At 39.5% G+C, this 25,056-nt stretch overlaps 1 protein-coding gene across 1 annotated transcript in view; it reads left to right on the forward strand.

Annotated features, from left to right (window-relative positions):
- The first annotated feature begins 3,926 nt into the window (after window positions 1–3,926).
- CENPH (centromere protein H) overlaps window positions 3,927–25,056 on the forward strand; it is a 34,183-nt gene continuing 13,053 nt past the window's right edge. Inside the window, exons 1-5 of the mRNA XM_006900042.1 lie at window positions 3,927–4,246; window positions 8,070–8,125; window positions 14,396–14,444; window positions 14,816–14,890; window positions 17,112–17,168. Of these exons, the coding sequence (XP_006900104.1) occupies window positions 3,927–4,246; window positions 8,070–8,125; window positions 14,396–14,444; window positions 14,816–14,890; window positions 17,112–17,168 (557 nt within the window). The remainder of the gene's footprint in view (window positions 4,247–8,069; window positions 8,126–14,395; window positions 14,445–14,815; window positions 14,891–17,111; window positions 17,169–25,056) is intronic.

Below are 25,056 nucleotides of genomic sequence, written 5' to 3' on the forward strand. Positions count from 1 at the left end.
TTTATTAAAATGTACGCTAGGTTCTAAAGAGTGTGCATTTGAAGTTCTCACAGTTGAAATGCCAGGTGACTTAACAATGTACAAAATACAAAAGTGCCTTTATCAGTGTGAGTCAAACTGGCAAATAAATAACCCTGTCCCATTGCTGTCAATTTACATTTTTTGATTAATAAATTTTGTTATGGCTTTTGCTGTGAATTGTCATTTCAAACTAGCATTTACTTTTTTTTCTCTATTTGGGTAACTTTGGGAATACATAAGGCTGTGGATATCTAAGTTTGCCATTTAGCTCTTGACTGCTGATGCTGCCTTTCCATACATAAACATGTTTGTCATGTTACATTTGATGGGAAGAGGAAGGACATGACATAGTGTGATCATGGTTCTCTTTGGGGGATATTGGCTAAAAAAATAATGGAGTGTTCAGTTCTGCAGAAAAGGTCCAGGTTATTAAATGTACCATGAAGACTAACCCCTCCCACAGTATACCTAGTAAGCTACAAATCTGGCACATGTCCTGTATTCTCTGCTTCACACTTGCTACACATTTGAGAGCTGGATAGTGAATATGGAAGCCAAGAAAAATTGATGCCTTTGACCTGTGTTTGGAGAATAGTACTGACTATCCCACGGACTGCCAAAAGAATTAACAGGTCTTGAGAATAGTGCAGCCATAGCGCTTCTTGAAGGAAGGGATGGTGAAACTTCATCTCAGAGTTGGGACATGTTGCAAGGAGAGGCTGTTTGCAAAGGGATATGCTTAGAAGGGTGGAGGTCAGTGAAGGAGAAGATGACCCGCGATGAGATGGACTGACACAGACTGTAGCAATGTACTCATATGTCAGATAATGAGGATAGCAGAGGAAAGATCTAGTGTTCATATGGTTGCTTAGAGCTGTACTGGGGCATGTAATGATTACTGCCCCCGAGAAAGCCCGACTAACCGGCTACATAGGCTCTGGGGACCTCTGCACCCAACAGTGAATGCAAGGAATTTCAAAATGCCTGGATGTTGGAATACTGGGTACAGGGTTCAGATGAGTATACTTCCCTGTTATTCAGGGGATTGTTTTGGTAATTAAACTTGGAAAACACTTCCCACTCAACCAGGCATCTGCACCTAATGGGCTCTGATTGGACGTTTCATAACCTAGCCAGCCTATGCATCTATTTCCCAAGGCCAGTGAAGGGAAGGGACTACAAAGATGGTTAAGTAAATGCTACCCACAATCTCCCTTGTCCAAGATGCCAAGCCTGAATGACCATTTATATCAATTCATATTGTTAGGTATCAACTAAGACTCAATGACCTTGTGATTGAAACACTCCAACAGCACAATCTCTGGCCACACTCAAGTCCATTGTTAAAGTCACTTCAGTCAACCCAACTTGTCCAGGGTTTTCCTCTAGTTCCTTCACCCTCAATTTATCCAACATGATGTCATTTTCCAAGGATTGGCCTCCCATGACAATATGCCTAAAGTATATAAGAAAGCTTCACTATCTGTGTGGTGCATTTCTTCCAAGACAAATTGTGTTGTTTTCGGCAATCTGTAAATACTCTTCTCCAACACCACAATTTAAAAAAAAAAATTGTTATTGTCCAAATTTCCAACATCTAAGAAGCAATTGAGAATAATATGACTTGGATCAGATACAACTTAGTCTTTAAACTGACATCCTTACTCTTTAAAACTTTGGAGAGGTCTTTGACAGCAGATTTTCTCATTGGAACACAACTTCCTCCCCCCCCTCTTGGTACAATGGGTGTTCATTATAGATTCAAGTAAAACGAAATTGTTAACTTTTATCTAATCAGGTCAATGTGACCTTTTGATCCATGGGGAAGACTTTTGTTTTCTTGGTGTTGAGATGGAATCCATATTGAAGACTCTAATATTTTACTTTCTGCAGCAAGTATTTCAAGCTCACTTCCTTTTTGGCAAGCAAGGTTCTATCATCTGCATAATGCAGGTTCTTGAGTCTTCCCCTAATGCCACATTTTGCATATAGTCTAGTTTTTCAAATTATTTGCTCGATCAGCATAGAGATTGGATGTTGTTAGGTGCCATTGAGTATGACTCCTAGCAATCCTACAAACAACAGTTCTAAATGCTGTCCTATTCTGCACCATCTTTATCATCTGTTATCAGCACATGTATGCTGTATTGGGGGAAGGTGAGTTGCATGTTCCTGCTTATTTTACAGTTCGTGTATGTATGCTCGCTGGTTTATGGTTTGCTGTTGCAGATAAAGCACTTGACTCAGTTTGCTGTACTAGGATGACGCCCACTGCTATGGTGCTGGAAAATCTATACTGCTGTTGTTGATTGCGGTCGAATCGAGCATGACTCCTGGTGACACTATGAACAAAAGACAGAAGCCCCTCTACAACTATAGTTGCTTACCAAAGTTCATAGAGTTTCTATGCTACTGGTATTTAAAATACTGGCAAGATCACCCATATAGTGGACAGATTTCCACGGAGCGTCCAGAAGAAGGCAGACTAAAAAGTAGGATTTGCCAATTGCTTCTGAAAGAATAGGGCGTTGTAAACCCTATGAATAAGAGAGGAATATTGTTAGACATAGTGCCAGAAGTATAGCCCTTCAGATTAGGAAATACTTTAAAAATGAGGATAAACAGTTGCAAACAATCAATAATTGGAACGGGGCGGGGGAGGATTGAACAGGGAATATAAGAAGTATGAATCTAGGAAAACGGGAAATCGTAAAAAATGAAATGGAACTCATGAAAGAGCAACATCTTAATTTAAAAAAACATTGTGTGTGTGTGTGTGTGTGTGTGTGTGTGTGTGTGTGCCGTCAAATCGGATCTGACGGTACAGGAGGAGATTGGCCCTTCTTCTCCAGCAGAGCATCTGGTGGATTTGAACCATGTACCCCTGGGATTGCAGTGCAGCTTCTTACCACTAGGCCACGCCTATTAGCATTTTTGAATAAAGATAATCATATGGTCTTATGCTGGGAATGACAAACTGGAAAAGAACGGTGTCTGCAGTCTTTGGCAAAAATAACCTTTCAAGAACTATTCTTGAGTAAAATGCTGTGAGTGATAGAATACCATCCATATGCACATAGCGAAGACCTGTTAATACACAACTACTGTTGTTGTTATGTGCCATCGAGTCGCTTGTGACTCAGCGACCCTATGTACAAGAGACCTAAACACCGTTCTATCCTGTGCCAACCTCGCTGTCTCAAACACATTCATTCCCACCACTCCACTCACAGAATCGATCCATCTCATCGAAGGTCTTCCTCTCCTGCGCCATCCCTCCACTCTCCCAAACATGATGTCCCTCTCCAAGGACCAGTCGCTCCTTGCAACACGCCCAAAGTATGTCAGACGAAGCTTTAGAATCCTTGACTCCAGGGAACATTCTGGCTTCACCCTCTCCAGGACAAACCTTTTTGTTCTCCCAGCAGTCCATGGTATAGTCAACAGTCTTCTCCAGCACCACAGCTCAAAGGCATCAATTCTATGATCCCTAGTCACTGTCCTATTCTCCGATGCATAGCAGGTAATTGCAAAGACTATAGCCTGGATCAGGCGCACCTTAGTCTCCAGTCTGACGTTGTTGCTCTTCAGTACTCTTGAGAGGTCCCTAATAGCTGACTTTCCCAATGCAATTCGTCTCCTGATTTCCTGGCTGCTGTTAGTTTAAAAAAAAAAAAAACAAAAAAACAAAAAAAAAAACCAACACCGGATAAGAACCCCGGAATGATACCGTGGCAACCGGACAAAGGGGCGGGGCTACTGGGAACGGAAGGGGCGGGGCCTGGTCGCATTTGCCGACGTCACTTTTCAGATTGATTCGGTGGCGGGAAAAGCGACTGGCTCTGAGGTTGTTTGTGCTTCAGCGGCCTTCCGTCCCGAGTGGCAGCTGTTTCCGCCTACCAGCAATGGAGCAGCATCCCGCGGAGAGCTCGGCCCCCGAGCGCACGGACCTCAGAAGGGATGGCGGAGACGAGGGCACAGACCCCGGGAGGGTCGGCGACAAGGGCATGGATCCTGGAGGGGACGCAGACCCCGGAGAGGACGGCGACGAGGGCATGGAGTCTGGAGGGGTCGGCGACGAGGGCATGAACCCCGAAAGGGACGACGGCGGCGACGAGGGCATGAACCCCGAAAGGGACGACGGCGGCGACGAGGGCGGCGGGCAGCCGGAGGCCGCTGGCGCCCTGGAGACGAGCAGAAATGACCACATGGCCCTGCTGCTCAGGTTTTTCCCCCTGGCAGGCGCTGCCCGCTTTGGTCAGCATGCCCAGGCCCCTTAATAAGCCTTTTCTTCTGCGAGAAGCAAAGGAGGGAAATTATACCATCCTTGCCGAGTTGCTAAGGGAGGTTAAATGCGGAGCTTCGAGGAAAGCTTTCCTTGGAACCTTGTTGTTGTTGTACCGTCCAGTTGAAACCGACCCAGAGCTGATGCTCCAGGGAGCTTGCAGGGGAGATTGCACATCTTTCTCCCGCGGAGCAGCTGGTGGCTTCCAAGCACATACCTTGGGGTTGCCAGCGCAACTTTTACCACTAGACCAGAGCTTCCCGAATCCCTTAGGAAGGCCTTCAAAATCTTAATTCTTCCCCTACAAGCTGTTATCTGGCCCAAGGTTGTAGGGACAGCCGAGCACCACATGCCTGGAGGGAGGCTGGGACTCCCACCCCTCTTCTCTTATAGCTATAACCCATTTGAAGCAAGAAGCTTGCTTTACATTTTCTTTTTTAAAATAATATTTGGTGTTTTAGGTTAAAGTTTACACAGATAATTAGTCTCCTGTTGAACAATTTCTTGTGAGTTCATTACATTCTTCACAATGAGTCCAGCATACCCATTCTTTCCAGTAATCTGGTTTCCCTGCCCTCGTACCTTCTCATCTATGCTTTAAAAAGGCCAACCCGTTGGTCTCATGGATATGATTTTTATTTTTAAAGGAGCACAATCTTCTTAGGTAGGCATGTTGTCAAAAGGGGCCAATCCTTGGAGAAGGACCTCATGCTTAGAAAGGTAGGACACTCTACAAGATGTATTGACACTATGACTGTTGCAGTGAGGTTAGGTATGTCAGAGATGGTGATCTTGTCAGGATAGGGCAGGGTTCAGATCTGTCTTCCATACAGTCACTGTGAGTCCTGGTTAATGTGGCAGCATATAACAATAACAACTCTTTGCATTTATCGTAAATAGCATAAACTGCTATTTAGCTAAGAGATAACAAGATAGTTTAGGCTCAAAGTTTGAATACTGTCTCAGAACTGTCTTAGGGAAGGCCATAGTTTTCTCTGGTCCAGTAAGTCAGGACTTTTTAAAGAATATGAGTTGTATTCCTTATTTTTCTCTAATTTTATTAGAATTCACCTATTATAGCCCAGATCAGAACTTTATCCCTCATATAAAACAAATAAAGATAAAAACTAATGTATTACCAGTTGAGGCAAAACTGAAAAAACCCTCCCTAGTTGACCTTCCAGCTGATTTTTAGAGGGTATAAATCACAAGAGAGGAGATTGTCCGTCTTTCTCCCTAAGAGCATTTGATGGATTTGAACTACCAGAGCTGTGCAGCCTTTGAGTTAGCAATGCACTTCTCTGTAGATTGGGCCATCAGAGCTCCATATAACTTTCTCGAGTCAAAAGAAAAACAGACATAAACCCAAAATCACTGACATCCATTTGATTCCAATTCCTCATGACCCTCCACCGATTTTGGAAGTTTATATACCCTAAAGGAAGCTCAGTTTTCTCCTGTGTAGTAGCTTGTAGATTCAAACATGCAAACTTTCCCCTCTCCCCTATTAGCACCCTAACACATTGGCTTGGGTATATCAGAAATGGTGAGAATAGAACAGGATAGGGCAGGGTTCAGATCTGTTGTTCATAGGGTCCGTATGAGTCAGACAACACAGTGACACTAAACAATAACAAAAACTGAACACAATGTAGTAGCCAGCTACCAGGACTTTGTAGTGCTAACCAGGCACTATCTAATTTCTCAGACTTCAGAGTTGATATCATGGTTCTTATAGATCTTACCACTTAAATAAGTTTCTTGTTTACTGAAATAATTTCTTTGATATCATGGTTCTTATAGATCTTACCACTTAAATAAGTTTCTTGTTTACTGAAATAATTTCTACTGTCTAAGACAAATAATTCCAGGATTATGAAACTACAGTAGATGTGAAACACTTTGTAGATATAGCTTAATAAGAATTAATATTGGAAGCTCTGGTGGCCTAGTGGCAAGGAGCTGCAACTACAATCCCAGAAGTGCACGGTTCAAATCCACCAGATGCTCTGCTGGGGAAGGAGGGACAATCTCCTCCTGTACCAGTCAGATCTGATTTGACAGTACACGCACACAAAAATTAAAAAAAAAGAATTAATATTTATTTTAGGTAAACCTTTTCTACTTACTTTTGTAATTTTGAATTAAGGGGAATCATAGGACAATTAAACGATATGAGTTTCTTTCCTATACAAGGATTATTGTTATGTGCCATCAAGTCGTTTGCGACTCATAGCGACCCTATGTACAACAGCCCTAAACTCTGCTCTGTCCTGTGCCAATCGCACTGTCTCCGACACTCCCATCCCAATTATCCCAGTCACTGAATCAATCCACCTCATAGAGGGTCTTCCCCTCCTGAGCTGTACCTCCACCCTCCCAAGCATGATGTCCCTCTCCAAGGACCGGTTGCTTCTTGCAATATGTCCAGAGTATGTCAGATGAAGCCTCAGAATCCTTGCCTCTAAGGAGCAGCCTGGTTTAATCCTCTTCAGGATGAACCTGTTTGTTTTCTTAGCAGTCCATGAAAAATTCAATACTCTTCTCCAGCACCACAGCTCAAAGGCACTAATTCTTCTTCTATCCTCCCTAGTCATTGCCCAGCTCTCTGATGAATAGCAAGTGATTGCAAAGACCATGGCCTGTCTCAGAGGCACCTTAGTCTCCAGAGTGACCCCATTGCTCTCCCATCCTTTGGAAAGGTCCATCTTCAGTATTTTTCTGTCTCCAGAGCAGGTTGCAACCTGTGTTTGTTACTCATTACAATCTTTGCTGGTTTTACCATTCTGGCCTTTCTTTGTTAGTACTTCTCTAAGTCTTTTCTAGTATGCCTTAAAAAACTAAACCTAACCCACTGCTATCAATTCTGACTTAAAATTACCATGCAGGATAGAATAAAATACTGTCTTTTGGTTTCCAAGGCTACAAATCTTCATGGCAGCAAACAGCCTTGTTTTTCTTCTGAGGAATGGTTGGTAGATTCAAGCCAACAACGCCAACAACTTTGTGCTTAGACCAGACCTCCTCTAGTCTTTCCTCCTAAGAATAAATTTACAGATACTTTGTGGGTTTTTTGTTTTGTTTTGTTTTTGTTTTTTGGGTGTGGTTTTTTTGTTGTTTGGTTTTTTGTTTTTTTTTCTTTTCATCACAGATGCTGTTTTCCCACTGTATTCCATTTTGTGTCTTCCTCTGAGACCTTATATGCCTTTATACTTTTTGGGTAAAATGAATATATATGTTGTGATTGTCATTGTGCTTGTTGTGTGCCCTTGAGTTGCCCTCCAGTGGTCTTTCAGAGACAGTAAATCACCCTGGAGGGGACTACCCATCCTTCTCCCACAGAGCAGCTGATGAATTCAAACTGCGTACCTTTGGGATTGTAGTGCAGCTTCTTAACACTAGGCCTATAGAGATCACTGAAGCATATACAAGAGACTTGAATGCTAACTCATTTTGTTCCATCACCTTCTGAAGAACAAAAAAAAAATGAGCTGGGCTAGTATGTGGTACAAGTATTTGTAGCTGTCAAGCCTGTGCTTTTCCATGGTGGCCTCATCTGTGTTAGACTTGTGCTTCAAAGGATTGTTTTTTACACATAGATTTCCAGGCCTTCTTCCTAAGGTGCTTCAGGGTGGACTCAAACCTCTGACTCAGTTACCATCCAAGTGCTTAAGCAGAGATACCATGCAGGGACTCTAGTTTAAGGACAATAAGTAGAAACTCAGCCTGTAAGTATGACTTTCTATTCTTTTTTTTTTAACAGGCTGAGGGCACAGACAAGACAACAACTCTTGGAATATAAATCAATGGTTGATGCAAGTAAGTATTTCCATTTTCAAATAAAGTTTTGAGAATTTAACAAAACTCTTAAGGAAAATAATATCAATTTTACAGAAAATTATTTATCTAGGGAATACGAAGAATATAGCACACTGTAACTAAGCTACATAACAAGTCAAAAAAGCAGTATAAGACTTGCCCTATAAAACATGTCTTCTCCATTTTTAAATTGGAGTTATTTTCTCTTTTTTGTACATGTTAAAAATTTAGTTCTTCACTTGTAGTAACCACTTATCAAATGCTTACTGATTTCATGTGGCTCTACTATATTATACACACAGAAATATTCTTACTGTAAAATTATATAGGATGGCACTGTAATAAAATTTACTGTAACTGGAATTAATACAGTATGTACTTTTTTATGTCTGACTGCTTTCTATTAATTGAGATATAATTCATGCAATATAAAATTCACCACTTTAAAGTGTACACTTATAACTGCCACAGTTTATTCAGTCACATGCTGATGAATATTTACTGAACATTTGCATTAGTTCTCATTCCATGGCCTTTTCTGAATCCAGCTTGAATTTCTGGCAGTTAGTTCCCTGTCAATGCCCTTTCCCAGCCATTTTTTAAATAATATTAAGGAGATTTTACTTGTATATGATATTAATGATATTGCTAATATCCACATTCTGTTGGATCACATTTTTTAGAAATAGGAACAAATAGGGATCTCTTCCACTAAGTTGGCCCAGTAGCTTTTTTCAAAATGTCTTGGCATAGGCTAATGAGTATGTGTGGGGCTGTATCTGTTTGGTTAAATACATCACTTGTTGTTCCATCTGTTCCTGGGGCCTTATTTTGTCAGGTGCTTTCAGTGCAGCTTGAGCTTCTTTCAGTCTAATTGGTTCTTGATCATATGCTAACTTCCTGAAATGATCCAGTGATGACTAATTAATTCTTTTTGGTACAATAACTTCGTGTATCCCCTCCTTTTTTTTTTTTAATTTTATTTTTTTGTGTGTGTGTGCCTTCAAATTGGATCTGACTGGTACAGGAAGAGATGGCCCCTCCTTCTGCAGAGCATCTGGTGGATTCGAACCACATATCTCTGGGATTTTAGTGCAGTCCCCTCCTTTTAATGCTTCTTGTATCATTCAATATTTTGCCCCTGTTGTTTTTAGGGACTCAAGTCAAAGATACTCATCGCAACCCTCTGAACAACAGTTCTGAGCTCTGTCCTATCCTGTGCCATCCTCATCATCTCTGACATATGTGAGCCCATTACTGCTATATCACAGTGTCATTCTGTCTCATTGAGAATCTTCCTGTCTTTTGCTGACCGTCTACTTTTCCAAGCATTATTTCCCTTTCCAAGGAATGACTTCTCCTGTCTCAGACACACTTTCTCCAAGACATAGTTGTTTGCTCTTTTGGCAGTCCATAGGATATTCAGTCCTCTTCTCCAGTACTAGAGCTCAAAGATATCAATTAGTCATCTGTCATCCTTATTCACTGTCCAGTTTTCAGATGCATAGCATGTGATTGAAAAAAACATGGCTTGAAAAAAGGCACACCTGAGTCTTTAAACTGACATCATTACTCCTTAGTACTTTTTAAAATCTTGTTGCACACCGTCAAATCAGATCCCACTGGCATAGGAGGCGATTTCCGCCTTCTCCAACAGGGCATCTGGTGGATTCAAACTGAGTGACTTTGGGATTCTTTAATATTTTGAAGAGACCTTTGATGGCTGACTTTTCAATGCAATATATGTTTTGATTTCTTGACTTCTGGTAACAGGAGTATTGATTGTGGATCTAAGTAAAATGAAATTGTTGATAGTTTCAGTCTTCATCTATCATAATGTTGCCTATTGACCCACTGGTCAAGATTTTTGTCTCTTGAGAGGTAATCCATAGTGAAGGCTGTAATCTTTGATCTTCTGCAGCAAGTGTTTAAAGTCCTCTTCACTTTTAGCAAGCAAGATTGCATCATTTGCCCATAGAGTCTTTCAGTATTTCACCAAGTATGGAAAAGACTATCCTTTCTCCATTGAATTATTTTGCTATCTTAGTTGAAAGACATGGGTGTGTTCCTGGACTATTTACTTTGTTCCATTAAGGATTTTTCTGTTTTACCATCAAACCAGATTGTCTTGATAACCAGATTAATATCAGCTACTGTAAGTCCTCCAGCTTTTGTTATCCTTTGTCAAAATTGTTTACAGAACAATCTCATTTATTTCACATGCAAGCAAGATTCTACTGAAGATTATCCAAAAATGACTGGAACAGTATCAGCAGAGAACTGCCAGAAGTCCAGGCTGGGCTTAAAAGGGGTCGTGGTACTAGGGATATTGTAGCTGATGTTAGATGGATCTTACCTGAAAGCAGAGAATACCAGAAGAATGTCTATCTGTGTTTCATTGATTATGCAAAGGCATTTGACTGTGTGGATCATAACAAACTGTGGCTGACTCTGAGAAGAATGGGAATCCCAGAACATTTAATAGTGCTAATACAAAACCTATACTTGGACCAAGAGGCAGTAGTCAGAACAGAGCAGGGCAACACTGCATGGTTCAAAATTGGGAAGGGTGTACGCCACGGATGTGTCCTATCTCCATACCTTTTCAAACTGTATGCAGAGCAGATTATCCGAGAGGCTGGACTCTATGAGGAGATGCGTGGCCTTAGGATTGGTGGACGATCTATCAACAATCTGCGTTATGCAGATGACACAACCCTGCTTGCTGAAACTGAGAAGGACCTCATGTACTTACTGCAGAGGGTCAAGGACTGCAGCCTTCAGTATGGACTGAGGCTCAATGTCAAAAAGACAAAGATTCTCACCACTGGTAGATTCTCACCAATCGGTAGCATCAGGATGGATGGCGAAGAGATTGAGATTATTCACAACTTCAGTTTGCTCGGCTCCATGGTCAACACTCTTTGCACCAGCAGCCAGGAAATCAAAAAATGTATTGCGATGGGAAAGTCTGCTGTTAGGGACCTCTCTAAAGTACTCAGGAGCAACCGTGTCTCTCTGGAGACTAAGGTCCCCCTGATACAGGCCATGGTTTTTGCAATCACTTGTTATGCATCAGAGAGTTGGACAATGACTAGGGAGGATAGAAGGAGAATTGACGCCTTTGAGCTGTGGTGCTGGAGAAGAGTATTGAATGTACCATGGACTGCCAAGAAAACAAACAGATTCATCGTAGAGAGGTTTAGACCAGGCTGCTCCTTGGAGGCAAGGATTCTGGGGCTTCGTCTGACATACTTTGGGCATGTTGTAAGGAGAGAGAGGTCTTTAGAGAGGGACATCATGCTGGGTAGAGTAGAGGGACAGCGCAGGAGGGGAAGACCCTCTGTAAGGTAGATTGATTCAGTGACTGGGGTAATCCGGATGGGTGTGTCAGAGGCAATGCGATTGGCACAGGATAGAGCAGGGTTTAGGGCTGTTGTACATAGGGTCTCTATGAGTTGCAAACGACTCGACGGCACATAACAACAACAACAACAAATCCTAAATTTCTTTCTTTTTCTATATAAACTTTGAAATCAACTTATCAGTATCTATACATGCATAAAAAGCCTGATGGAATTTTTAATAAATATGGAGAAGTTATGTTAACAATATTGACCCCATAGTGCATGTTCATGGTCTATCTTTCTGTTTATGTAAGTCTGTAACTTCTCTTAGAAGTATTTGGGTAGAGTTCAGTGTAGAAGTAAAAAATAAATTGTGATTCTCATAAGGACTGCTTCCTGGGAGGCATCACATGGAACCAACCTTTTAGCCTCAGCATCCAGAACTCCACAATCAGTATTTTAGATCATGATTGTATATACACCCCATTTCTTTGGAGTCATTAGCCCTCAAGATCCCATCATCTCAAGATCTCAACATCCTGGCTTTAATTGCATCATAGTAGCTGTTGGTCCTCATATCACTGCTTCTGGTGCTGCTTGTCCTATAAGCATTTGAGGCAAGGGATCCCATTGCTCTCTTGTTAGGTGTGGTCTCAGCATTAAAGGCATTTGTGCTTGATTAAGAGTGCATGAAAGAGAAATGGACAGATGTGACTTTAAAGGGCCTTCTGAATCATGCCTCACCCTGTAAACCCTGTCACTCTCAATGGAAGTCAAAACTGGTCTATGTTATTGTAAAGTTCCTAAGAAAACAGGTAAATAGGATTGTTTCACTTCTTAAAAGTTTTCCTCTACCCAGGAACAAATTAATATATGTTACATGGGAAATGATGTTTTCTTCACATCAGGATCACACGCTGTAGTTTGTATTTGCTAATTAGAAAGGAGGTAAGGCATATGAGATGGGGAAGAAGAGATCCTTTGCTCAGAAGTCTAGGAAATCACCATTGTTTAGTTATAACTACTGCTTCTTGGCTCCCAGAGGACCCTTTTCTCCATATTTTTATTGGGTTTGTGTTTTGTTATCTAATTCCTATTCTTATATATATAAAATATCACTAACAGTCTTTGAGTCAATTCCAGCTAATAGCAACTCTCCACTTTCACAAGGCAATAAATCCTACGGAGGGGAGATGACACATCTTTTCCCCAGGGAGCAGCTAGTGGATTCAGACCACAGGAGACAAGGCTATTGCATTAAACAGCAAAATTATTTTTTTTTCCCAGAGATGGCATTTAATTGGCTAGTGTGATACACACCACAGGCATAGACACAAATGTGAGTCCCTCTTTCAACAACATCTTCATATCAACTATAGGCTTCAGAGCATGTGGAGGCCCTTTCTTCTTAGTGAGACCACCAGGCTACACAGGCTACACAGGCTCTGGGCAGAGCCCAGGGACTACCCAAGATGCAGGATCTTCAGTAAACAGCAAAATTAATTCCCACTGCTAAGCCACCAGAGTACCAGCAGAGCACTGTGTGAAATTCCACTGTGTGAAATTTTTCAAATATTGAAACCTTTATTTCTTTGAAGCAAAAAGTTTAGAAAGATTATACAATGTATCTAATATTAAAATGGAGGGCAAAATAATGTTAAAGATTACATTGAAACTGAGAAAATATTTATTGTTTAAAAAACCCACCATGTTGATTAACATACCATGGTGAAAAATGCTATATTAAATATAAAGTGATTTGTTGTTGTTAAGTGCCGTCCAGTCGCAGGTGACTCATAGCGACCCTATGAAGGAGAGTCCTCAACACTTGTGTGTCTCTCATCCTCTCTCCAGGTTCACAGGGTTTCCGGAGGCAAGCTATTACAGAAGTGGATGCCACTCCTTCTTCCAAGCTTGTTTTAATCAGGAAGCTCCACCCCACTACTGTCCACATTGGGTAGCCAACCATTAACGCATTTAACACATCAGTGTCACAGTGTTAAGCCTCACAGCAACCACAATTTACCGCTGTACGGTGACTTGTACACCAGGGCTATATGACCTAGAGGAATGTCTGAACAAAAACAATGAAAGACAGGCCCGAAGACCACGAATTAAAAGTCACCCACCTTTGGCTTGGTAGCATCGCCTTCTGTCCACTGGGCCACCTGATCTCTCCCTCTATGTTGATGTTATTGTTGTTAAGTGCCGTCGAGTTGCAGGCGACTCATAGCGACCTTATGAAGGAGAGTCCTCAATGCTTGGTTGTCTTTCATCCTCTCTCCAGGTTCATAGGGTTTTTGGAGGCAAGCTATTATAGAAGTGGATTATGTTGGGAAAAAAGTATTTTTTTTTCATGTACTTATTTTTGGATTCCATTATACTTAACTGTGTTTTCTTAAGTTTTCATTTGTTGCTAATAGACATATAAGTGATCATTTGTTTAACAAGGTTTTTTTTTTCCAATTTTATTATTATTTTGTGTGTCTGTGTACTGTCAAATCAGATCTGACTGGTACAGGAGGAGAGTGTCCCTCCTTTCCCGGCAGAGCTTCTGGTGGATTCGAACCATGTACCTCTGGGATTGCAGTACAGCTTCTTGCCACTAGGCCACCAGAGCTCCCCTCATTTCCTGTATTTGTAACAGTAGATAGCTCTTAAGTACATGGAATATAGTTAGTCCTAATTGAGATACGATGAAGTATAAAAAGGAAAACATTTTAGTATGTTTTATTGATTATATGTTGGAATGATAATTATTTGGATATATTAGTTTTAAAAATACATGTTAATTTTTCTGGTTTTTAGAATGAATTTTCTTTTATAATTCATTTTTTAATTGCATACATGGTTTACATATTTTACTTTTATTTCCTTTGAATAGCTATTCTAAAATGTTCTTCAAAAAATCCTGTGTTTGTAGGTGAAGAAATAACTCCAGAAGAAATCCTTCAAGAAGAACAAATCGAAGTGTATGTCTTATTTTTCAATTTCCTTTGTGTTTCTTATTAAGATTTAGTATTATCCATGTTAGCACATTGTCTTCTTAGTTTTATTTTCCAAATAATTTGTCACATATATATTGAGAGGGTGTTTATTTGGGATAAAGACCAAAAGACACATGAATCCTTACACCGAAAACTGATGAGAATGCTTTGCAATATACTTATTAGTAAAATGCTCCTGGCATCCGGTTATCAAATCTCTAAGTATACATCAATACAGTGAGATTATAAAAGATTTTTATTTAGACAGACATTTTACTGTTTCTGAAATTTTTAAAAAAATGTGATGCCTTTTTCTGATAGTTACTGACATTCTGCTGTTCATTTTTCTTTTTTAGTAAAATTGAAAGCCTGGAAAATGAAATTGATGAGGCAAAAACTGCTCTTGAAATTAAAAATCTTGCATTAGAAAGGTAATTATTATATGTTAAGTACAAGCAGTGTGAAAATTAAAAACCCACATGTAATTGAGTTTATTTCAATGCATGATTACCCCATGTGTTTCATAGTAAAGCAGCACTCCATAGTGCTTGGCTTTACAGTGGTGAGGATCTTTGCGAAGTAAAGCCCGACCTTTGTCCTGAGGCATCTCTGGGTAGATTTTAACCACCTTCCCTTGGTTTCCAGTTTAGCATCTAACTGTTGTGAACTGAATGCAAAATGCAAGAGGGAACCAAAATGATTATTAGGTATTTACCACATAAATTCTGACTCCTGAGAGAAAAGCTACATCATTTACTAATAATACTCTGCTTTCAAGAAATAACATAAAATTAATTTTTAAAAACTTTGAAAAGCCAAGATATATTGTTACTTTTCATCTAGTGTTTCATAGAATTACATGGATTTATTTAGTCTGTTAACTGTTAATCCAGTAAAAGAACTGTCATCAAGAACTCATATTTTTGTTTATAGCATTTTTATCCCCATTTTAAAATACATTCAGCAAATATTTGAGTGCTGGTTTGTAGCTGTTAAAAAGACAAATAATAATAATAAAAAAAGACAAATTCCTTGTCTTACAGATTTGTAATTTGAATTAAAAATTCAAATTAATACCTCTTTGGCTTTCCTAGGTATATTTCTTCATACATCTATTTGAAAAGTAATTCGGACAATTTTAAGTCTCTTATGCTGTGAACTTGTTTCCCTTATCTTGTATTACTGACTCACTAAATTGATCATATGTTTAAGTCAAAGTAATTTCACAATGATTAAAATACCTCCTTTTAATGAATTGCAACTTTGTATGCAAGAAATTACTATACTAAGTAGATTGCCTTTTTTATTGTTGCTTATTGGCTGGTGTTCAAAGAGTGTAGGCAGCACATGAGTGGCTGAGCCTTAACTCTGTTAACTTGATAAAGTGGAACAGTCTCCACAGTACAAAACAAATTCACATATAGTCAGAAATAACCTGCATATTCCCACACCTGCTTTTATTAATTAAGGCTCTATGCTAAGGCCGAAAGTCTGTTGCAGTGGCCATAAAGATTTCACAGGACTACACTCACAGTCATGGGGTTTATTAGGGAAGGTAATAGGTTACAATTCAGGTTGGTAGGAGTATACAATTTGTGAGTAATGCAGCTTCTCAAGTAGCTTACAGGTCCTTTGACCTTCAACCTCACAGCTTAGGTCAGTGTTACAAAGTTCCCTTAGTTCTGCCAATCAGGACATTTTCCTTGATCTTTCAGCAAGCTAGGTGAAAGCCCCTGCCTCTGACTCTGTGGGTCAGCAGGCTGATGTCAGTTTCTAGTTCTTTGCTGAGACTGCTGCTGCTGCTGCTCTCATGAAGATTTCCCGGTCAGACTGGTGCAGGAATCTTTAGCCCCAAATCACATGCTCTGCTCTCTGCATCTTCTTCCTTGCTGGTAGTGAGCGTCCCTGTTTTGCTCCTAAACCTACAGTTTAACTTAGTGAGATTTGAAGAACTGACTAATCCCCTAATGATTAGTCTATACAAGTCCTGTATGAATTTTCTGACGAGTCATGTGGTAAAAAGCATATCTAATGACTAGGAAAGCCATTTTAAACAATAAAACCATGAGACCATGGTTCACTGTTTTCATTTAAAAACAATTTATTAAGCTTGTATGTGTGTATGTATGTGTGTTTTAAAGGTTTCACTCAGCTTACCTTTTCATGCTTTCAGGCTTATGTTAATCTCTGCAGTGTCTAATGCTTCCTCCTGGCTTTTGCCAAAGTAGAAGACTTAGAGGAAGAAATCCCACTCTCAGTTTAAAACTCCGTTCAGCCCTTCAGCCTGGCAATATACAGTGTCCGTCCATTTGAATGTTACTTTATATTATTAAGATTTTGATAATGATTCCAGTTTATCTAAATATCTCCTGTGAAATACTGTTTAGAGGTATACCTTTTTAATATTTAGGGAAATGAATCTTTTACTTTCCTTTTAGATTTTTAATGTTTTTATCTTTGTTTTACAATGTAAGTTCTTTTTATTCTTTAAATAAAAGAAAAAATAAGATTTCATTTAAAGACAAAACTGAAATTATTTGGAAAAGATCTGTTAATTTTGTGAATACATTTATTTGAAGGGTTGGAGAAAAATGAAAATGCCACTTAAGCCTAAGAACTTGTAAGTTATAGTAAGTTCTTTTCTTCTCATAGGATACAACTTTCGGGTGCACTTACAAATCACATGGAAAATACTAACATCAAGACCAGGTAATTTTTTTTTTCCACCCAGATTTAGTAAGGAAAGGAATAAGAGAGATCTGCATAATGGCTTTTCTTTCGTGCATTATTTATAGCTGATAGGCTTAAGCATAGCAGAGAATGTGAGAATGGCCAGAACCAGGCAGGGTTTCATTGTGCTGTATGTAGAGCTGTTAATGAACTGGAGAACATATACCCTAACAAAAATGTAACAGCACTGCAAATCACATTCATATGAGGAATGACAACAGTAAGGGAACATTTTTGGAAGCTCTCCTCAACATTACATTTTCTTATATGGGTCAAAGTGTAGGAAACAATGAAAGTTTTATATAGGCGATTTAAATTTTCTGATAAGTTTTACTAAGTATTTACCAGAAATTGCCATTTAATTTAATCCAACAGCTACCCAATGACCTGAGACTTATATTTCCTCATTTCTCATTGACAAAAAATGATTTTGCCTAGAGAGGTGTAGATTCAGGGAATTTGTAACAACCAAAGCAGCCCTACAAGAATTAATAAAGGGAGACTTAGCATGGAAAATCAGCTCAATTGAGATAGAGACACATGACCAAATCACCCAGCTACACACCAAGTAAGACCTTTGCGAAATCAAAATAAAACTACAAAATTGGTGACAGAGAGCCAGATTCTATTAAGTGGTCCAGATGACAGCTTCAAAACAGAATGGGGAATGAGTAGTGTATTTGCCCTACTTGGGGAAATGTTAAAATTTTATTTAGCTCTACCATTTTAAATCCTTCCTCCCGAAACCACTCCTCTCTGCCAGACTGCAAAGCACTAAGCACTAACTGAGCAAACCTAATCAATAAGCCTAGCTTCCTCAGAAATACCTGGAAGTACCTATTCCAGGAGAAAGCCTCCAGCCCTAAAGGCACTCATCTTTCCCTGTGGACCTCAACTTCACACCTTGGTCAGTCTTTCTAACTATGCTGATCTGTATTTGCTATGATTCAGAAAGCTATGTCCACGATATTTCAAATAACATCAATGTCACCCATGGTAGATAGGTTTAGTTGAGTTTCCAGACTAAGACAGGCTCGGGAATCAGACTTTTGGTCCATTTCTGAAATAATTAGCCAATGAAAACCTTATGAGTAACAGAGAAATATTATTTAGTATATTGCTGGAAGATGAGCTCCTCGGTTGGAAGATTCTTAAAAAAAATGGGAAGAGCTGCCACCTCAAAGTAGTGTCTACTTTAATGATATGGATAAAGTCAAGATTTTAGAACCTGCATGATAGTATGGCATGATTCAAAAGGAGACGTGCCTGCAAATATGCATTAATAATTGTAACGTAGAATCTACGAAGTGCAAATCCAGGAAAATTAGAAGTTGTCAGAAATGAAATGGCACACATTAAGATCAGTGTCCATTGTTTTTGTTGAGCACCATTGAATCGGCAGTAAATCTTATGGGAAGAGATCACCCATCTTTCTCCTGTAGAGCAGCTGGTGGATTCATACTGCATACCTTCTCACTGATTGTGTAGTTCCTTACTACTAAGCCACCAGAGCTCCCTTCCTAACTCATAGCTGACCCTTCAGTGGGTCTTCAGACAGTAAATTGTGTGAGGGGAAATTGCCCATCATTCTCCCATGAAGCAGCTGGTGTATTCGAACCAGACGCTTTTGGGATTGAAGCACAGCTTTGGAAATTCACTGATATCGTTCACTCTGAATCACATTGCCATCCTATCCGAAGCAGCTTGGAGCTAACTTTTTTTGGTTTTTCAAGTCTGCAAATCACACGGGGGAGATTGCTCATCATATGGTTTACTATGCAAAAATGACAGATTGAAGAGGTATAATGTCATGTTCATTGTCAATAAGAACATCGCAAGATCTGTCCTGAAGTACAGTGCTGTCAGTGATAGGATAATATTCATGCTCATAAAAGGAAGACCTGTTAATGCAATTATTATTCAAATTTATGCATCAACCACTAAACCTAATGAAGAAACTGATCATTTCTTCCAACTTCTGCAGTCTCAAATTGATGAATCAGGTAGTCCCAATTACATTGATACATTACATACAAGATACATACAAGACACATTATTCATGTATTGATTGTAAAAATTGGAAATGAAAAGATTGATAGTTGGAAAACAGGGCCTTGGTGATAGAAATAAAACCAGACATTGCATTGACAAATTTTTTTACGAAGGAAATTCCCATTGCAAATATAGAAAACTTAACACCTTAACATAAAAGGACAAGCAACCCAGTTACAAAGTAGATAGAGAACATGAATAGACACTTCATCAAAGAAAACATTCAGATGGACAGCAAACACATGAAGAAATGCTCAAAATCACTAACAGAGAGGTACAGATCAAAATGAGATGCCACCTTACCCCAGCCACTATAGGGAAATTCAATAACATAGCAAACCACAGTTGCTGGTAAGGATGCTCCTGCACTGCTGGAGGGAATGTAAAATGGTAGGACCACTATGGAAAGCAGTTTGGAGCTTCCTTAGAAAGTTGAAAAGAGAAATACCACTTTACTCAGCAAGCTTACTACTTGATATAAATCCTGAAGAAATAGGGACTATTACAGGAACTGATATATGCACATCTGTGTTCACTGCACAATTATTACAATAGTAAAGAGATAAGAACAATTCAAGTATCCATCAACAGACACATGAATAAGATAACTATGGTAAATTCTCACAGCAGAGTATGACACAATATTAAAAAATGATTATTTTATTAAACACTGTACGACACAGATGAATCCAGAGTAAATTATGCTCAGTGACATAAGCCAGTCACAAGAGACCTATTATTTTAAAATGCTAAGGAAATATTTACACACAGAAACATTCTTGAATGGTTATCAGAGATGGGAAAGGAGGAAGAATGGAGTAAAATTAATAAATAGATATTATGGAACAGCAAACTACCCTTAGCTGACCATCCAGCTGGTTTCAGAGGCTGTAAATATCACAGGAGGAGATTGCCTTTCTTCCAGGGAAGCTGGTAGCTTCAGATCACCAATGTTTTGGTTGGCATTGTAACTTCTTACCCACAATAAGGAGCTGATAAGACATTATAATTAACTAATTACATTGTTGTTATTGTTAGGTGCCCTTGAGTTGCCTGTTAGTTCCAAGAGTGTTGATTGTGTACCAGAGCAAGCTGAAATTATTAACAATTTCAGTCTCTTCTCCATTTATGATGGTGCTGCCCAGTGGTGAGAATCTGTTTTCTTAATGTTGAATTTCAATCTATACTGAAGACTACAGTCCTTGACCTTCCACAGCAAGTGCTTCAGGTCCACCTCAGTTACAATGAGCAAGGTTGTGTCATCTGCCTAATGCAAGTTGCAGATGAGTTTTCCTCCAATCCTGATGCCACATACCTCCTCATAAAAACCAGGTTCCCAAATGACCAGTTCCACATAGAGATTGAAAAGGTATGGAGGCAAGACGCATCGCTGATGTACCTCTTCCCTAATTTTGAACCATGTAGTGTTTCCTTGCTCTATTCTGATGACTGCCACCTGGTCCAAGTATGGGTTTCACATGAGTACAATCAGATGTTCTGGAATTCGCCTTCTTCTCAGTGTTAGCCACAATTTGTTGTGATCCACGCAGACAAATGCCTTTGTATAGCCAATGAAACATAGACATTCTTCTGGTACTGCCTACTTTCAGCCAAGATTCATTTGACGTTGGCAGTGATGTTCCTAATGTCACGGCCTCTTCTGAACCCAGCCTGTATTTCTTATAGTTCTCTGTTGATAAACTGTTCCAGTTCAGTGATTGTTGTTTTTATTTTTATTTTATTAAATTTTGTGTGTGTACCGTCAAATCAGGTTTTACTGGTACAAGAGGCAGTTGCCCCTCCTTCTCTAGCAGAGCATCTGGTGGATTCGAACTGCATACCTCTGGGATTGCAGAGCAGCTTCTTGCCACTAGGCCACCAGAGCTCCCTTCCAGTCCAGTTTTGGGATAATCTTCAACAAGATTTTGCTTGCATGTGATATTCGTAATATTGTTTGATAATTTCCACACTATCAGACTAACTTTTTTTGGAATAGGAATAAATATGGATTTCTTCCAGTCAGCTGTCCAGGAAGCTGTTCTTCAGATTGCTTGGCACAGCTTGTTTAGCAGGTCTAGGGCAACATCTGTTTGCTGAAATATGTCAGCAATTTGAAAAAATGAAATTTTTATTCCATCAATTCCTGGGGCCTGGTTTTTTGCCAGTTCCTTCAGAGCAACTTGAACTTCCTTCTCCATCACCATTGCTTCTTAATCATATACTGTTTCATGAAATTCTTCTGTGCCAGTCAATTCTTTTTAGTTCAGTGACTCTGTGTACTCCTTCCATCTGCTTTTGATGCATCCTGGATCATTTAATATTCTTTTAGCATCTTTTTTTTTAATTAATTTTAATGAAAGTTTACAGAGACTTAGGATTTCTTTTCATGCATTGTTGCACTTTCCTCCCTGCCCACCCCTCCCCCCATTTTCACTCTTCTCTTTGAAAAGTAAAAGAAAAATTCTTTCATTGTTTTACAATCCCTGCCCCCAGGTCCAGTCCCCTGAGCAGCCATCATTCTGAGCTCCTGTCATAACAATAGTACCTAATCATATATCCCTTTTGAACAGTTCTCTCCCTCACATGTTTCAATACAGTATACATTATTTATCCCCTCTTTCTCAGTCTTCCCTCAACCCCAATACAGTCCCATTTTACAATAGTGGCACTATACAATATTTTTCCTTTTGTGACTGAGATATTTAACTTAGCATAATGTCCTCCAGGGTCACCCGTTTTGTGTAATATTTCATGAGTTTCTTGTTTTTCAATGCAGCATAGTATTCCATTGTGTGAATATACCAGAGCTTCTCTATCCATTCGTTTGTTGATGGGCACTTGGGTTGTTTCCAGCTCTTTGTTATTGTGAACAAAGCAGCAATAAACATGGGTGTCCATATATCTGCCTGGGTGGCAGTTCTGGTTTCTTCAGGATATATTCCCAGTAGTGGAATTGCTGGGTCAAATGGTATTTCTATTTGCAACTTTTTGAGGAAGTGCCATACAGTCTTCCATAGTGGTTGCACCATTTTACACTCCCACTAACAGTGAATAAGGGTTCCAGTTTCTCCACAACCTTGCCAGCATTTGTTGTTTGATATTCTGTAAAATTTTGTTATTCTTACTGGGGTGAAATGATAGCTCATAGTTGTTTTGATTTGCATCTCTCTTCGAAGTAGGGATTTTGAACATTTCTTCATGTGTGTGTTTGCCATCTGAATGTCTTCTTTGGTGAAGTGTCTGTTCATATCCTGTGTCCTTTTTTCAATTGGGTTATTTACCTTTATCTTGTGGTGCTCGAGTATTTTATAAATTCTAGTTATAAGTCCCTTGTCTGACATGTCATTACCAAATATTTTTTTCCCCAGTCTATGGCTTCCTTTTTTACCCTGTTGGAGAAGTTTTTGGATGTGCATAAGGATTTGAGACTTAGAAGGTCCCATTCATCTATCATATCCTCTCCTGGTTGTAGATGCCCATAGCAACTTTAAGTATTGCAACTTGAGTCTTGAATTTGTTCTTCAGTTCTTTCAGCTTAAGAAATGCCAAGCGAGTTCATCCCTTTTGATTTTCTGACTCCACCTCTTTGCACATTTCGTTATAAACTTTGCTTTGTCTTGCTGAGCTACATTAAGCAATTATTTTTTTATTTTGTAAAATAAAATGTCTACAAATTACTGAATGAAAAAACCATTGTAATTTGTAAAATTCCACTCAAAAAATTTTTTAACTCAGTTTAGTTTCTTTACATTAACATAGAGAACTTGAAAAGGAAGTCAAGAAATAAAATGTCATATACAGTAGCTCCCAAATCAGATAAACCTAACAAGGATGTAAAAGATCTATACAATGAAAACTGTGAAACATTACTGCAAGGAGAAGCCTGCATAAATGGAAGAACATCCATGCTCAGAGAAGACTTAACCTTTTAAAAATGCTGATACTATGCAAAGAATAGTGAGCTCTGGTGGCCTACTGGTCAGGAGTTATGCTGGAAACCCCAGAGATACATAGTTCAATTTTTCCATCTCTCTGTGAGAAAAAGATGGACAATCTCCCCCCATGCACTTAATTGCCTCTGAACCCCCACTGGAGGGTCAGCTATGAGTCAGTTCTGACTTGACAGTATACAGCAACAACATGCAAAGGATAGCATAACAACCTATGTTATGCAGATGACACAATCTTGCTTGCAGAAAGTGAAGACTTTAAGCACTTTTTGGATCTAAGTCTACAGACTTCAAATATGGGTTACCTACACACACCAAAAAAAATTATATGTTACACCTCAGCATAAAAACCCACACCTCATGATAACATGATAAATGGAGAAGAGAGTGAAGTTGTCAATGATTTTATTTTACTTGTATCCACAATCAGCACCTATAGTATCAGCAGTCAAGAAATCAAAAGACAGGTTGTGTTGGGGAAATCTGCTCTCAGTGACCTCTCCAAAGTACTCAAGAGAAAGGATGTGAGTTTTAAAGAGTAAAGTATACTTGATCCAACCCATAATCTCTTCACTTGCTTCATATGCAAGTGAAAGTTGGACAGTGAATACCAAGGAAGACCCAAGTAGAATGGATGCCTTTGAGTTATGTTGTTGATGAAGAATACTGAATATCCCACAGACTGCCAAAAGAACAAACAAATATGACTTGGAGGAAGTATGACTAGAGTGCTTTCACGGGCAAGGATGGAGTATCCTTATCATTTCATTTATTTTGGCCATATTCTCAGGAAGAACCACTCTTTGGAGAGAGATATCATGCTAGGAAAGGTGGAAGGCCAAAGAGAGGAAGACCCTCAGCAGAGTGTATTGACACAGTGACTACCACAAAGGGCTTGAGCTGGACAGAAGATGTGAGGCTGGTACAGGACAGGGCATAGTTCACATCTGTTGTTTATAGAGTTATTATTAGTTATAATTGACTTCATGGCACCTAACAACAATATGCAAAGCAATCTATAAAGTTTTCCTAGGGAACTGAATCTCTTAATTTTCTATCAGAACCTGTGTTAACTTTAACAGGACACATCAGGATCAGGACAACTCTCCAACTTTTTCACCAATTCTTATACTAGTTGTTCTCACCATATTTTATACATCTCTGCTCAAGTGCAATAATTCATTGCAGTAGCCACAAACAACACTTAGACCATACTCATGATTATGGACTTTATTAGAAAAAGAACAGGCTACACTTTGGAATCAAAATCAGCTTGAAAGTTACAAGATACAAGTTAGGAGACTTTAATCAGGACAGTTTTGAAACAAAACAGTTCTCATCTTTTCCTTGTCCATGCTGGCCAGCTTTCAATCACTGGGCCTTGGTAGGCCCTATCTCTGCCACTGGACCTTCCTGAGCCTCTGCCCTACACTGACAAATGCGACAAGGCTTCTAAGGTGCTTTGGTGGCTTAGTGGTAAAGAGTTACACTGCCAACCCAAAGACACATGGTTCAAATGCACCAGCAGCCTCATGGAGAAAGATGAGCATTCTCTTCCTCTGCACCTCTGAAAGCCCAGTGGAGGATCAGCTATGGGTTGATTCCAAACTCAAAGTTGTATAACAATAACAACAACTCTTAGGCGGCCCGGGTGGCTTAGTGATAAGGAGTTGCCAAGCCAGAGACAAGTGGCTCGAATCCACTAGTCTCTTCCTGGGAGCTCAATGGGCAGTCTCCTCGCCTGTGATTTAGAGCCTCAGATATCCTATTGGAGGGTGAGCTGTGAGTCATCTTGGACTCAAAGGTACTTACACAGCAACAACCCAGCTCTTTTGGCTCTTCTATTTGTATCTGCTGGTATCATG

This window comes from Elephantulus edwardii, unplaced genomic scaffold (genome assembly GCF_000299155.1).
Source record: "Elephantulus edwardii isolate Elephantulus edwardi_28Jun2011 unplaced genomic scaffold, EleEdw1.0 scaffold00271, whole genome shotgun sequence".
NCBI lineage: Eukaryota > Metazoa > Chordata > Mammalia > Macroscelidea > Macroscelididae > Elephantulus > Elephantulus edwardii.